General features: G+C 41.3%; 1 protein-coding gene across 4 annotated transcripts in view; it reads right to left on the reverse strand.

Annotated features, from left to right (window-relative positions):
* FAT3 (FAT atypical cadherin 3) overlaps nt 1-13,244 on the reverse strand; it is a gene marked incomplete at its 5' end in the record, with an annotated part of 320,867 nt that overhangs the window by 45,775 nt on the left and 261,848 nt on the right. For all 4 annotated transcript variants that reach the window (XM_080342231.1, XM_080342229.1, XM_080342230.1 and 1 more), the window contains one exon: nt 1,402-1,791. In XM_080342231.1, coding sequence (XP_080198357.1) covers nt 1,402-1,791 — 390 coding nt within the window. The remainder of the gene's footprint in view (nt 1-1,401; nt 1,792-13,244) is intronic.

Consider the following 13,244-nt stretch of genomic DNA (forward strand, 5'->3'; position numbering starts at 1 on the left):
TTCTCTTTTCTAGCTTAAATAGCCTCAATTCCTCCAGTCTTACCTGGTAAGCCACATTTTATAGACCTCAGATCATTCTTCTTTTCTCGTCTGGGCTCTCTCCAAATGACTCCTACCTTTCAGCATGACTTGCTGGAAGCAGGAGCCCTGAAGAGAAGCTTCCGAGTGGGCAGCACAGCGTTCCCACTGATAAATGGTGTGAAGGGCGTTATTTTTCAAGCTCTGATCAGGCATGCTACATCAGCACTCAGCTGTCTGGAAACTGAGCTCCTGCCTCTAAACTGATAATAATGGAGCTGTCACACATTAATGAATAATAAATAGTTCTGTTTTTTACTTGTGTGATTAAGCTTCATTATGGGTTTTTATTGATTTATCTCCTTGGCTTCGTTGTCAAATGTGAAGTTAAGTATCGCTGTCTACACGTATTTATGTTTAAATTTTGTTAGTACTAATCAACATTATGAAGATAACAGACAACACACCATTATGTTAAGTCCTTTACATGTAAGGCAGTGGCCTCTGCAGAGTGGAAAGAGATTTTTGCACACAGTAATATAAATGACACAATGCATCATTTCGAGATTTTCCAGGTTACTGGTTATTACAGCTGCAGTCAAACAAGTGTTAACTTCAGCTTTCAAAATCAAGACTGTTTTGCTCTGGAGCTCTGGTGGCAGATTTGTACTGGTCACCCTGAATGTTATGAGAATAAAGGGATCCACTACAGCAAGCGCAGAAGAATCACTGCTTACTGTTTATGGATTAAAACCTCAATAAGGATAACGAATATACAGTATTAAGGAAATTAAAAAAAAAATAGCCATTTGCACCAAATACTGCATCTTTTCTTTGTATTCCTTAAAAAGCAGCAGCAGTATGTTTTTAAAATTTATGATGTATAACCAAAAAAACCCCACCCAAAATGGTGGTTGAAGTCAACTGCCAAACACAAAACAACCTAAGTGAAGTTGCATACAGTTGTATAAACAGCAATCTCATGTTGGGACTGCCAGCTCTTTGTTCCTGACAGCTCTGTCTGATGCTTGCTAAGGTCCAGACAGCTGAGGGTGTACCCAGCTGGTAAGCAGGTAACCACTGGATGTGTTCATAACTGTAAGGGTTGCACAGTTTGGCTAATGGGTTTTCACGTCTGCATTGACTTCAACAGACATACTACTAGAGAAAAGCATTCTCCACTCGAGCCGGGGCAGCTGAGTGTGACTGTAACTTACAGCACTCTCCAACCTAAAATTGTTTCTTAACTGTGCAACTAATTCTACATTGACAAGCTCCGAGTTTCTGTTCTTGGAAATTTTTTGGTCCAAGAGGCTTCCCCAGAGCATTCACGTCTTTCTGGTGCTTTCATTTTGCATTACAAAGAAAAGACACTTTACAAACCTGTTTTTGAGTTAATCCTGAACTTCCCTTTCTCATTCCCGGATCTGATGAGATAGGCAATCTCAGCATTAGTACCAATGTCTTGGCTTGTAGCAAAAACAGAAAGGACCTCAGTGCCAGGTGAGGTGTCTTCAGGTACTGTAACAAGATAATCTCTTCTTTCAAACACAGGGGGGTTGTCATTAATGTCCAGCACTGTAATGGTAACGGTGGCAAACGAGGACAAGGTCAGCACAATGCTCTGATCTGAGGCTTTTACACTGATGTTATAGGAAGACTGAAGCTCTCTATCAAGTGGATGCTCCAAAATAATGATTCCTGATGATCGGTCAACTGAGAAGTAACCATCTGCAGAGTCTGCCAGGGTATAGGTAACTTTTCTGTTCACACCTGAAATAGAAGCAAATGTGAAAATGATAACGAGAAATAGAGAAAACAAAAATGCCTTCCCATCTAATAGAAACCCGAAGCAGAATCTTCTGCCACAGCGATCATTTCCAATGGGAGTGGAGTACATGGAGGCAGGAGTGCCTGTGGGTACAATAGTGCTGAAAGTTTGGGAGATCAGGACGTGCTCTTCTCACATGTCAGGTCCCCGTGGATAAGTTAAGTTGCTTCCCTCATCATGATACTTTTTTAAAAGATCACTTTGCAGAACTGCTGTGTAATGAAACTTGAAAGCAGAATCCAGATATGGTCCTTGCCCAGAAAAGCTTACAATTGAATTAGATGAGACAGGCAGAATGCTGAAATTGGAAATGTCTCCGAGCACATCTTGAAGGAATAGAAATGTACATAAGGGAAAAATAAATCCATAAAAATACATCAGGTGGCACAGAATGTACTTTCTACCACTGCTGCCTTGATTCCACCATTGAGCAGCAAAATATTACCATAAGACAATACCTGTTAGACAAAAGTGGCATCAAAGTACTCCTGCCAGCATATGGACATTTTATAAAGGGAAGTCCCCCTCTGCCCAATTTGAGAGCAAAAATTGAGTTGTATGAAAGACATCTTGTGTTTTTCAAATCCTGCCTGTATTTCCCAACACAAAACAGCTATCCACATGGCTGCTGAATATGCAGATCTATGCTAAGGTTGTTGTCAGTAATAAGGCCTGAGGGGAAGGCACTGACTTAGTTGCTTGCTGCACTACAGTGGGATAGCCATTTCAAATCTAATTAAAAGTGAACACGGATACAACTTAATTCAACTCCCTTAATGCTGGTTGATTTTGTGATTTAGTCCTGGGTGCTTCACTAAGAGATTATAACTAAAACACAAAGATCCACTAAAATGGAGAGTCTCTGGTTTTAACACCTCTCGCTAGAGCATTTGCTGCCCTTTTTGTTGCAGAACAGATTTACAAGCCTGACATTAATCAGAAGAACAAGAGCTACCAATCCCTTCTAGGCATATTTTGTTAATTTAAAATTTGTGACAGTATTGTTCTGCTTTTCAGCAGCAAAGCATTGTAGAAATGTTTGATCAAAAGCAGCGCAAATCACAGTTGTTTCCTGCTTGACGTAGCAGGAGTAGAGCATCCACACAAGGGGGAGCTGGGAGACTCTTTCTTCAATCACAGGCACATAAAAGCTAGAGCAACTACAAAGTCCCAGACCCTGCTTGGAGAGCATTAGGAATTACTATTTGGCCTCTTCAGGGAATAAAGTTTTTATGCAGCGCTTGAGACACCAGAGCATATTTCAAATGTTCAAATGTCTTTAAAATAAGGAAAAGTTTAAATGGCAATATTGCATGGACCAGGTGAGGCTTTTGTTTGTTTGTTTGATTTTTTTTTAATTTTGTTTATTTTTTTTTAATCATAGCAGAATCTCTCTATTCAGTGTGGCATCTCAAATGTGAGCCATAGAGAGAAGCCCTTCTTCAGCAAAACACACGAGGCACCTGAGGAGGTGACTTCTGTCCTACAGACAAGGAACTGATCTCAGTCCATGAACTATTTGCAGACTTTCATGTGTTGAAAAGTCTCGACCCTGAATATCCTACAGCCTGCTGAAGACGACGCTCACTTCTTCACTTAGCCTCTTTATACAAATGCTCTGTCAGCTGACAATCAACCAAACTGACAAAAGTGGAAAAGGGGTAAAACCCTTTGGGAAGTGGAAGGTTTTGAAAGTATGAATGGCTGGAGGGTATGTCTGCATTTCCAGTAGAGGAGGTTCTCCTGCTACACATCCTCCCTGAACTTCCACTTACAAAAAGGGACAAACTTGACCGGAATAGTTAATAAGCTAGTAATTAGAGTTGATCCCTGGGGATGATGGAAAAGGGGATTTTGCCTGATTCAGACCACGTAGTTGAACACCCAACATACACACAAGTTTCAACTGTAAAGCCATTTAGTATTCTCAGCTCTCTTGATGTCTGCAAGTTCCTACAAAGAATCAAAAACTTGTCTGAAAAAGGGACCTTACGGCCCACCTTCCACACATCTGTGTCTGTGGCTGCAGGAGAGCCTTAGTCTAGTCTGGGTTTTTATCTGGCACAAAGAGCCTGTTTGATACTCATGACAGCACACCTGGGTACAACACAGAAGCATCAGGTACCATGCTCTTTAAAGGCATAAATAGCTAGAAAGGGGATGGCCTACCACCCATAACTTATGTCTTGAAACACTCCCAAATTTCACCAAGAATGTCTTGCAAGGGGAGTAGGAAGAGACAGAATGTGGTGCATGTGACATCTCACTAGGGTGAGTTTACATACAAGAAGAGGTAACTGGTGACTGCAATTGGATTGATATATGAACAGACCACTTCCCTTGTATTCAACTTTGAAGGGTGACTCCCATTAATGAACAAAATACAAAAAATGGTTTTTTGATAAGTGAATACTAGTGATCCTACAAAGGAGACAGCTCAGATACAGGTCGTGGTGTTCTGGCTGCTAATTCTAATATAAGGGATTTTTAGGCAGAAATTAAGAGAGTTACTTCTTGAAGGCAAGTGTGGGGTTTTTCCTTCCAAGAAAACAAGAGAGAAACTCAGAAGATCCAGGGATGTGAGTAATCTTGTGCCAGTCTGGTTTGATGATGAAAAGTCTTATTTTGTCCATGGGACCTGGAGAAAAGAGTCTTACAAGTGAAAGTGTCATTTTATGCAAGGAGAGACATGATCAGAGCAGAGTACCTGAGCTGGGACAATCACAGATAGCAACCCTTGGTGGCTTTCAGCTCAAATGCAGAGCCAGAACAGAAGGAGAAATAGATCTTAGTTGCCTGCTGACCTTCTCCCGCAGCATTTTGTGGGCATGGAGTTCAATGCTTGCTTCTTGGGAGGAAAATTAGTTCAATAAGAAGCTGTGGCAGAAACAGCACTTTGAAGGAAGTGTTGTGTTACATCAATAGCTGTTTCCACTCAGCTTCCTGACCCAAGGCTGGAAACAAAATGGGCATGAAGCAAAGAAAAAGGAAGAAGTTATTCCTAGTAAAATCCATAATCTTTTAGTCCAGGAGCAACCATCTGCTGGGAGAAAAGCGTCCACCAGTGTGTGTCAATAATGGCATCCCTGCTGCAGAGGCAGGTTCTGCTGGGACTGTAAAGGAGATGTTTTCCGTGGAAAGGAAACAACTGCTCCAACACCATGGTTCCTATACTGGTAAAGAAAGCAATCTTCCCACACTGCTTGCCCACAGCTGTTAGGGGATTAATGTTTGCAAACTGCTTTGTGTTTATTCACTTACTCAAACTTCTGAGATTTATAAGGTGCCAATCACAAACATAAGCTATTTGAACATGGAAAGCTTTGCAGGAATTACTACTACTATAAGAGGATTGCAGTACATTTTTTAAGTAAAGGAATAAGCAAGCACATTTTCTATTTAGACTTGTATTAGCATATGATAGAATACTGCCCTTTGCAAAATCTCTGGTGTGAAGAGCTTGTACAACATACAGCTGTCTAGTACCTCAAATGCCATCCTTCAAACAGAGTTTTTTTCTTGTTTTCTGTTGTACTAAAACAAAGGGGCATGTACTGAATGTCATATAATGACATCTTCTGTGCCATTACTACTTTAAATAGCATCAGCGAAATAAAATAACTTCTCTTTATAATTCAAGAGTAACAAATTTGTCCTTGTTTAACTCACAGAATCAGAGAATCATTTAGGTTGGAAAAGACCTTTTAAGATAATTGAGTCCAACTGGTAACCTAACACTGCCAAGTCCACCTCTAAACCATGTCCCTAAGTGCAACATCTACAAGTCTTTAAATACTCCAGGGATGGTGACTTCACCACTTCCCTGGGCAGCCTGTTCCAATGCCTGACAACCCTTTTGGTGAAAACATATTTCCTAATATCCAATATAAACCTCCCTGGTGCAACCTGAGGCCATTTCTTCTTGTCCTATCACTCGTCACTTGGGAGAAGAGACCAACTCCCTCCATGCTACAACCTCCTTTCAGGTAGTTGCAGACAGTGATAAGGTCTCCCCTCAGCCTCCTTTCTCCAGGCTGAACAGCCCCAGTTTCCTCAGCTGCTCCTCATCACACTTGTGCTCCAGACCCCTCATCAACTTCATTGCCCTTCTCTGAACTCAGTCCAGCACCTCAATGTCTTTCTTTTAGTGAGGGGCCCAAAACTGAGCACAGTATTCGAAGTGCAGCTCCACTGAAAATGGTGGAGTTACAACATGGTTTGATCCAGGGCAACACCAACTAAAAGGCTGAGTATTAACAGAAGCAGTGCAATCCCCATATGACAGTGAGTTTCTGCAGTGGGCATTACCTGCTGACTGCATCAAACTAACTGAAGTTGACATGTGTGTAAGGACATATATAGTGTGTTTTTCCTTTCTGTTTTCATATGTCACCCTGAACCCATTAGCTAATGTGTTTACCCAAGTATAACTAGCCCACTCATTCTTGTTTATCTCTGGAAAATGATGCTTAACGTTGTCATCTGCTCATTTTCATCTAGAAAACCTATGAACAGAAAAATAATGGCCAACATTAAAAATAAACAAACAAGAAGTACACAGAAAGCTGTCCAGAAACAGAGTTGTAAAACAAGCTATTTATCAATTTACTAGTGATTTGCAAGCACAATATCTGATTATTTGGCTTCCTGTTGTCTCTGTCTTTCATGGTGTGACTATTAACACCAGTCTGTACCTATGGCCTTTCCTGATCACCCAAACATTAACCACAACACAAATTACTGGAAGTTAAAAGTCCACAACTTCATTAACAACTAACAAGACAGAAGATGAATGCTAAACCATATTTCATAATACTCTACTCCATCATTTTGAGATGAAAGAGGAAAATCTTGCCAGAAGTACCTTGCTGAACTGTAGAAGAATATATAGCCCCATAGGGAAAGATATTTCAAGTGATTTTTTACAACTTAAGCAGAAAAGCTGGCCAAGTTCAATCTATAACACTGCTACCGAGACAGGCTTTCACTGCCTTGTCCCTTTTATGTGGGGAAACAATAGTCTTAGCCCCAAAGGCCTCTGCTCACACCAGTACTCCAGCAGGGTCACAGTACCATGTGATGAAAGCAGGGCCACAGAGAACAGGGATGAAGATACCAACCCATTTCTGAAGGGAAATACTGGACGGAAATGGCAAGCATCAGTTTATAGTGGTGTGACACTTTCCATGGATGCTAAAAGCCCTGCTTGCCATGGGTGGGAAAATGAGATGTAGATGCTTGGCTCACCCTTGCTCTCTGTTCTAGCAGAGATTTACATACAATACTGGCTTACATGACATGAACACCTGTTTCAATCAGTGCCCTGAGTGATTAATTTCCTTGTGCTGATCAGGAATAAGCTTGATTATTCTTCTGAAGTGAGACAGGTGATTTTGGATAAACCTGATTTAGGGTTACACATGGCATCTGGCAACATTGGGCAACATAGCCTGAAGCAATGAAATACACATGCAGATATATATATAAAAAAAATATGCAAGTATGTATGTATGCATTTATATATACAGACGCATGTATATACATATTATGTTTCAGTGATCCAATTTAAATACAGGCCTTATTCAGTCAACATAATCAAACAGGTATAATTCTCCTTGTCTAGTTCTTTGCCTCCATGTTGTTAACAATGTCTTGGAAATCTCAAACATACAGAAATTAATAGAAATGACAGAGTATAGAGATAGCAGGAATCCCATGAGGTCATCTAATTTATCCCTGCACAAAGAAGAGATGGATGCAATTTATCCCCAAACACAGGCCTATCCTTTGATTGTGACCTTGCACAACCTCCTTGGATAACATGCTCCAATTCCTCACTTTTCTTACAACTAAAACCCTTGTCCTGACTTTTTTGCTGAGATTGAATTAAAATAATAAAAGACAAGTGGAGAAAAAAGAACAAAGGTTGATTTCCTTCCTCAGAGCTACTTGTCTGATATCTGAAGACTGTTATACTTTATCATCTCAGTTCTCTTTTCCCTGGCACCCCTACTCAACTGTTTTAATATTTCCTGGTAGCACATGTTTTCCAGACCTGTGATCTTACTCGTAAATCTCCAGGTAACCCACATCTTTCTGGAAGTGCTGCACCCAAAGCTCGACACAGCCTTTCAGGCCAGGATAAGCCAACACCAAGTAAACAGAAAGAACTACCTCTGTTTTCCATCATTGCTCTTGTTTACCCATCTCATTAAAGTATTTGCCTTTTCACACCAGTATGAAAGTGTAAATATACATTCAGCCTGTGATTCACTACAGTACAGCTGCTTCCTCTGCACTTCTGCTGCCCAGTCAGCCGTTATTACCCAGACAATACTGCTGCACCTGGTTATTCTTATCCAAACACACGCTTTCACATTTATCTTGTTGACTTGCATTGTATTTTTCCATACCACTTTTCCAACTGTTAAATCCCACAACTGGGGCTTTGACACTATCCCAGGTACTAGCAGCCCCATTCTGCTTTCTAACATGTAGTAACACAGACCTTACGCCTACTTATCCAAACAGGAATGAAAAGAAGAGCAGTGCTGCACCCAGTACTTTTCTTAACTTATTCCTCAAGTTTAACGGTCATTACAAACTCGTCTGATAACAGTTTCGCATGGACTACATTTCTCTAGCTTGGTTATAAAAATATGCAGTACAAGGTCAAGAACTTCGCTAAATGTAAGCCATACCTCCCATAATATTTATTTCTATATGGACTTTTCACACATTACAGAAGGAAATGAGATTGATTTGATGACTTCTACTTGCTGAACACAGACTAGCTCTTAGTCATCTTTATACATATATATATACTCATTATTTTAATGCAAGTTGGGTGACTTGCATTTCCAGTTCCCCTGACTACCTATCTGCTGCTTTAAAAATATGGCCCTCTGAAAGATTGAGCAACGGGGTCATATAGACTGACTACTTACAGCATTAGGTCTCCTGGGTGCCTAGGCATGGGAAGCAAAATAAGCAATAGGAAGTAGGGCTTGTTTAGGCAGAAACATAAACTTTCCACCATATCCCCAAACACCTTGTTTGTTTGCCTCCAAACACTATGTAAGTCTAAATTCCATAGAGCCTGACTATTATTTTTTATTTGGCAATTTTTCAGGGGCCCAATGTGCTGTATCTCTGCATTTCTAGAAGTGCTTCTGCCTTTATTAATAAGGCAAGTGCCAACTTTCCCCTGAAAAACTCCCTGGGTGAACTTGGATCTGTAAATGTCCTCAGTCCTGACCACCCCACTGAGGGATGTAGGGCATTGCCTTCCCACTCTTCTTATGGAACAGAAGTCTATTGGTAAGGACAGCTTTCCAGGAAGAAATATGAGGTTATATTGCCACAGACTATTACTTTTCATTGAATAAGCCCTGGAGAGCAGCGCTCAGAACCCAAACACTCACTAGGCTACAGAGCAATGCTCTCTCATGGTGTTTCTTTTTTTCTTCTGGCTGATTCCTGAATTCTTTTTCAAAACAGCTTCAGTGACAGTGGAAAAGACCCCTCTTCAACTCTAACCCCCTACTTATGCAACGGTGATTCGAATAGCTGCAGAAAAAGGAATTAATAATTCAGGTCTTCCACATCCTGCATTAGTGCACTAACCCCTGGATGATTTTAAAAGTCAGTGAGATAAGACGTGGGTAAAGATATAGGAAGCTCCATGTATGTTTTAAAGAGAACGACCCATCTTCTAGAACGTATCTAGCAATATTTATTTTACAAAAACTCAGACAATATCCAGAATTGTCATATGGCTAGTGCTGGCATAATTTCCAAAGTTATTTACCTGTTAGCTGATGGATTTTAGTAAATCTTACGTATTATTATTATTATTATTAATGTTTTAATCCTTGTTTTCTATTTTTCAGACCCTTAATGCCTCAAAATTTTCTAGATCCATTTTAAGAGACCTGCCCAACATAAACAAACATGCAAAGTAGATGTTTGCTGCATATTGGCTTTGCCAACAAATGCCAAAATCAATATCTCCTTCAGCATTTCTGTTATTTGGTTACTTGCCACTACACATGATTCAGAGAAAGGCTCTTGAATAAAGTAGTGACTGTCTTGCACTTCTCTCTGACACTTTGCCATCTCACCTGGCAGCACTGTGCCCTGCCCCATGCCCGGCTGCGTGTGCAACAGGCTCAGTTGCCCTAATTCCTTTAAGAGCAAAGCCCACCATTGATAGGGTTGAAGTCTGTACTCATCACTTCCATGCAGGTTCTTGAAAGCCGGTGAGCAATGAAAAACCTACTGGTGTGTTTTTTTCTGTGCTGGTCCCAGCAGCACTTTGGTGTCACTTTCTACAAACAAGTGATAAACCCCGGAGAAATACCTATGCTCCTCAGTTGTCATTTCTGACGGATATTTCTTTTTTATGGTCTTGATGGTTTCTTCATTGTTCTCATTGACACAAGGAGAGGACAAGAAGTAAAAGAAGATACAGTATAATTGCTTCACCACCCTCCTGGAGGTAGGTACACTCCATACTGGACTGAATGAAACCTAAAGGTGAAGTTATATTACCATTCTTCCCTAGAAAAGACATTTCTTACTTCCTGTGCACTTGCCTTATTATTACACGTGGTAATGGGTAAAGGTTTTGTGGGCTGAGTCCTTTCTGCTGCAGCTCTTCCACTTTGAAGAGCTGAATAATTAGTCCCCACACCAAGAACAAGACTGATTGGAGACTTGATTGATTTAAACTCTCCACAGTAAACACAAATGCACTAATTGGATGACTACAGAATCCTTATCATAAATCTTAGTCCAAATGATACTTAGCTCGATACAACTCTTTAAAAAACAGAACCAAATTCAACCACGATTGACCTGTATAACCTGGCTTTATAAACTTATCTATGGGAGAGCCTCAAGTCTTATCCTGGCTCCCTGAATTAGGCTTTTAACACCCATTTTTCCCCTCACACCCCCACCTGTAACTCTCGGAATTCTGTGCAGAAAAGTGAGAAAATAGCTTTGAAAGAAGTAGCATTCTGCTCATTATTTTTCTAGAGTGCGTTACTTGATGCTTTTAAATCTGCAATCAGATATGGGAGAGTATTTCCCAAAACTATACTTTCTACAAAATCTCATCTGCCCTTAATCTGCCTTCTCTTAATTATGTCCAGTTTGGGAAGAACTGGGAGTCAGAGAGGGCATTGGTGTGGGCTTGCTGTCTGTCTGCACTGCTCTACCAGGTCATGGTGAGGTTGTTATGCTTTTGTCTGTACCCACAATGTAGGTCTCTGGTTACTCCCAGAGGGTCCCTGGGGTGCCCATGCTGCACAGCATTTAGGGAACATCTCCAGAACTCCATCCTTGGAGATATCCAAAAGCCATCTGGACACAGTCCTAGGCAACCTGCTGTAGGTGGCCCTGGTTGAGTAGGGTGGCTGGAAGAGATGACCTTCCAACCTCAACCATTGTGTGACAGCGTGAACCCTGTAGCATGACACCTCTGTATCCACAAGGCCAGGACACATGTTTCTACCAAGACAGTCCAAAGTGCTTCATCACTGACCCGTCACCATGTACAGCCCTGTGGTCCTCACCTTCAGCCCACAGCGAGTGCCCTTCCTGGCTTGTTTGCTATTTGTACATGCCACAAAAATGGGACAGGGGAACACAGGGTCATCCCTGCTGGGAAGCAGGTCATGAACTGCAACCAGTACAAGGCAAGGACAAAATGACATCAAAGAATAGGGCAGCTGGCAAAGGAAGACTGCCCGGCTGGGAAAGTGAGTGGGTGCAGGCCTTTGCTTTTTGAGGTGTGACTGCACTTCAAGGAAGACTCATATCGGTCTGAATTGTGTCTCTGAGAAACTCCTAGATTTGGCTGGCCACACCATAACCTGGGCACCAGAGGGCTCCTTCCAGGCTCCTCCTGTGCAATGTACTCATATGGGCCCTGGGACTGGAGAAGGGGCACAGGGGTAAGGGACAGCTGAGGACAGAGCAGGGACATCTGTACACTGCAGGAACTCTTTGCAACCAAATAAAGGCCACTCCTGACAATTTTTTGTCTGCCTACATGCCTGTGTTTTCCTGCACATTGAGTGCATGCAATACAAGTGCTGGGACCAAGACAACCTTGTCCATCTATACTGGTCAGTTGTGCAGGGAATCGGGAGGATCTGCATGACAGGGTACAAGCCATGGCTTTCTCCATAGGAGACTGCAGAGGCTGCAAGGCAGCAATGGCAGGCAGGACAGGCCTGGCAGTCAAGGTCGCTCCCACTTTGAGCAGAAATTAGAACCCTGTATTCATCACAAAAGAAAATCAATAGGTCAGTGAAATCACTAAAGCCACTACAAATGTGGATGATGTGGAACCTCTGATGCCCCAATGGTGATGAAGAGGACTGCAGAAGGACAGATGACACACTGCTCATATTTAGTACAGTGAGTTCTTCTGCCTTGACTATACTACAGCATCAATCATCATGGAAACAGGCCTGAGCGTGTAGGTCATTCACAACACAAAGCAGCTGCAAGTGAGGCAAGATTTACCCATCACTTAAAGCACTGCTGGGTTTGGACCACGTTCTCATTCATTTCTGCATTCTGCAAGCAAGGCTGCAACACTGTTTGCACGCAGAAAACATGAGTGGCACTGGAAATGAGTATGCACCAGCAGATCAGGTCTGGGCTCCAGATTGACTTTGAAGTTCATCAATTTTTTAACGTCATGCTTGCCACAAAGTCCCATGTAGGTTTTCTCAGTGTTGCTTTCTCAGTTTCCTTTGAAAAGGGCTGATACAGTAATTGTCTGATGGGTTTGCTCAGATAATTACACCTCAGCATTCAATCTAACTCTTCTTGTACCTTAATTTGAACAGAATTGAGCAATTTTCACTTTGGTTTGAAGACAGCAAGAGGTTGAAAATCCACTGCTCCCTGGGAACTTCTCTAAAAAACTGTAAAGCCATAATTTCTCTTTCATTTCTTGGTTTGCATATTTCCAAACCTAATGGTCGTGAGTTAGTAGGAAATATTGTCTTGTAGAATTTCCAGTGGAAACAGGATGGAAGAAAGAATTGCTTTATTTTAAAGTTACTAATATATCTTAACAAAGGGATATCTGTATATTCTCTCTCTTTCAAGTGATCATTTAATTTAAGATACCCATCTACCTGGGGAGTTTATGTAAAATGAACATGCATGCTACAAGTGTTAAACGGTTAAAGCCATTTTCTTCTGTTGAATACTGTGAAGAAGAATCACATCTCTCCTTCAGTGTGTCCAGCTGGTAAAGCCAGTTTCTAAGCATGTATCCAAATTACAAATATATTACACAACAATTCATGTTCCAGTCCTGAAATTTCCTAGGACATTAGGAGTTCAGGAAATTCAAGAGATATCAAAG

This window comes from Nesoenas mayeri (assembly GCF_963082525.1).
Source record: "Nesoenas mayeri genome assembly, chromosome: 1".
Taxonomy (NCBI): domain Eukaryota; kingdom Metazoa; phylum Chordata; class Aves; order Columbiformes; family Columbidae; genus Nesoenas; species Nesoenas mayeri.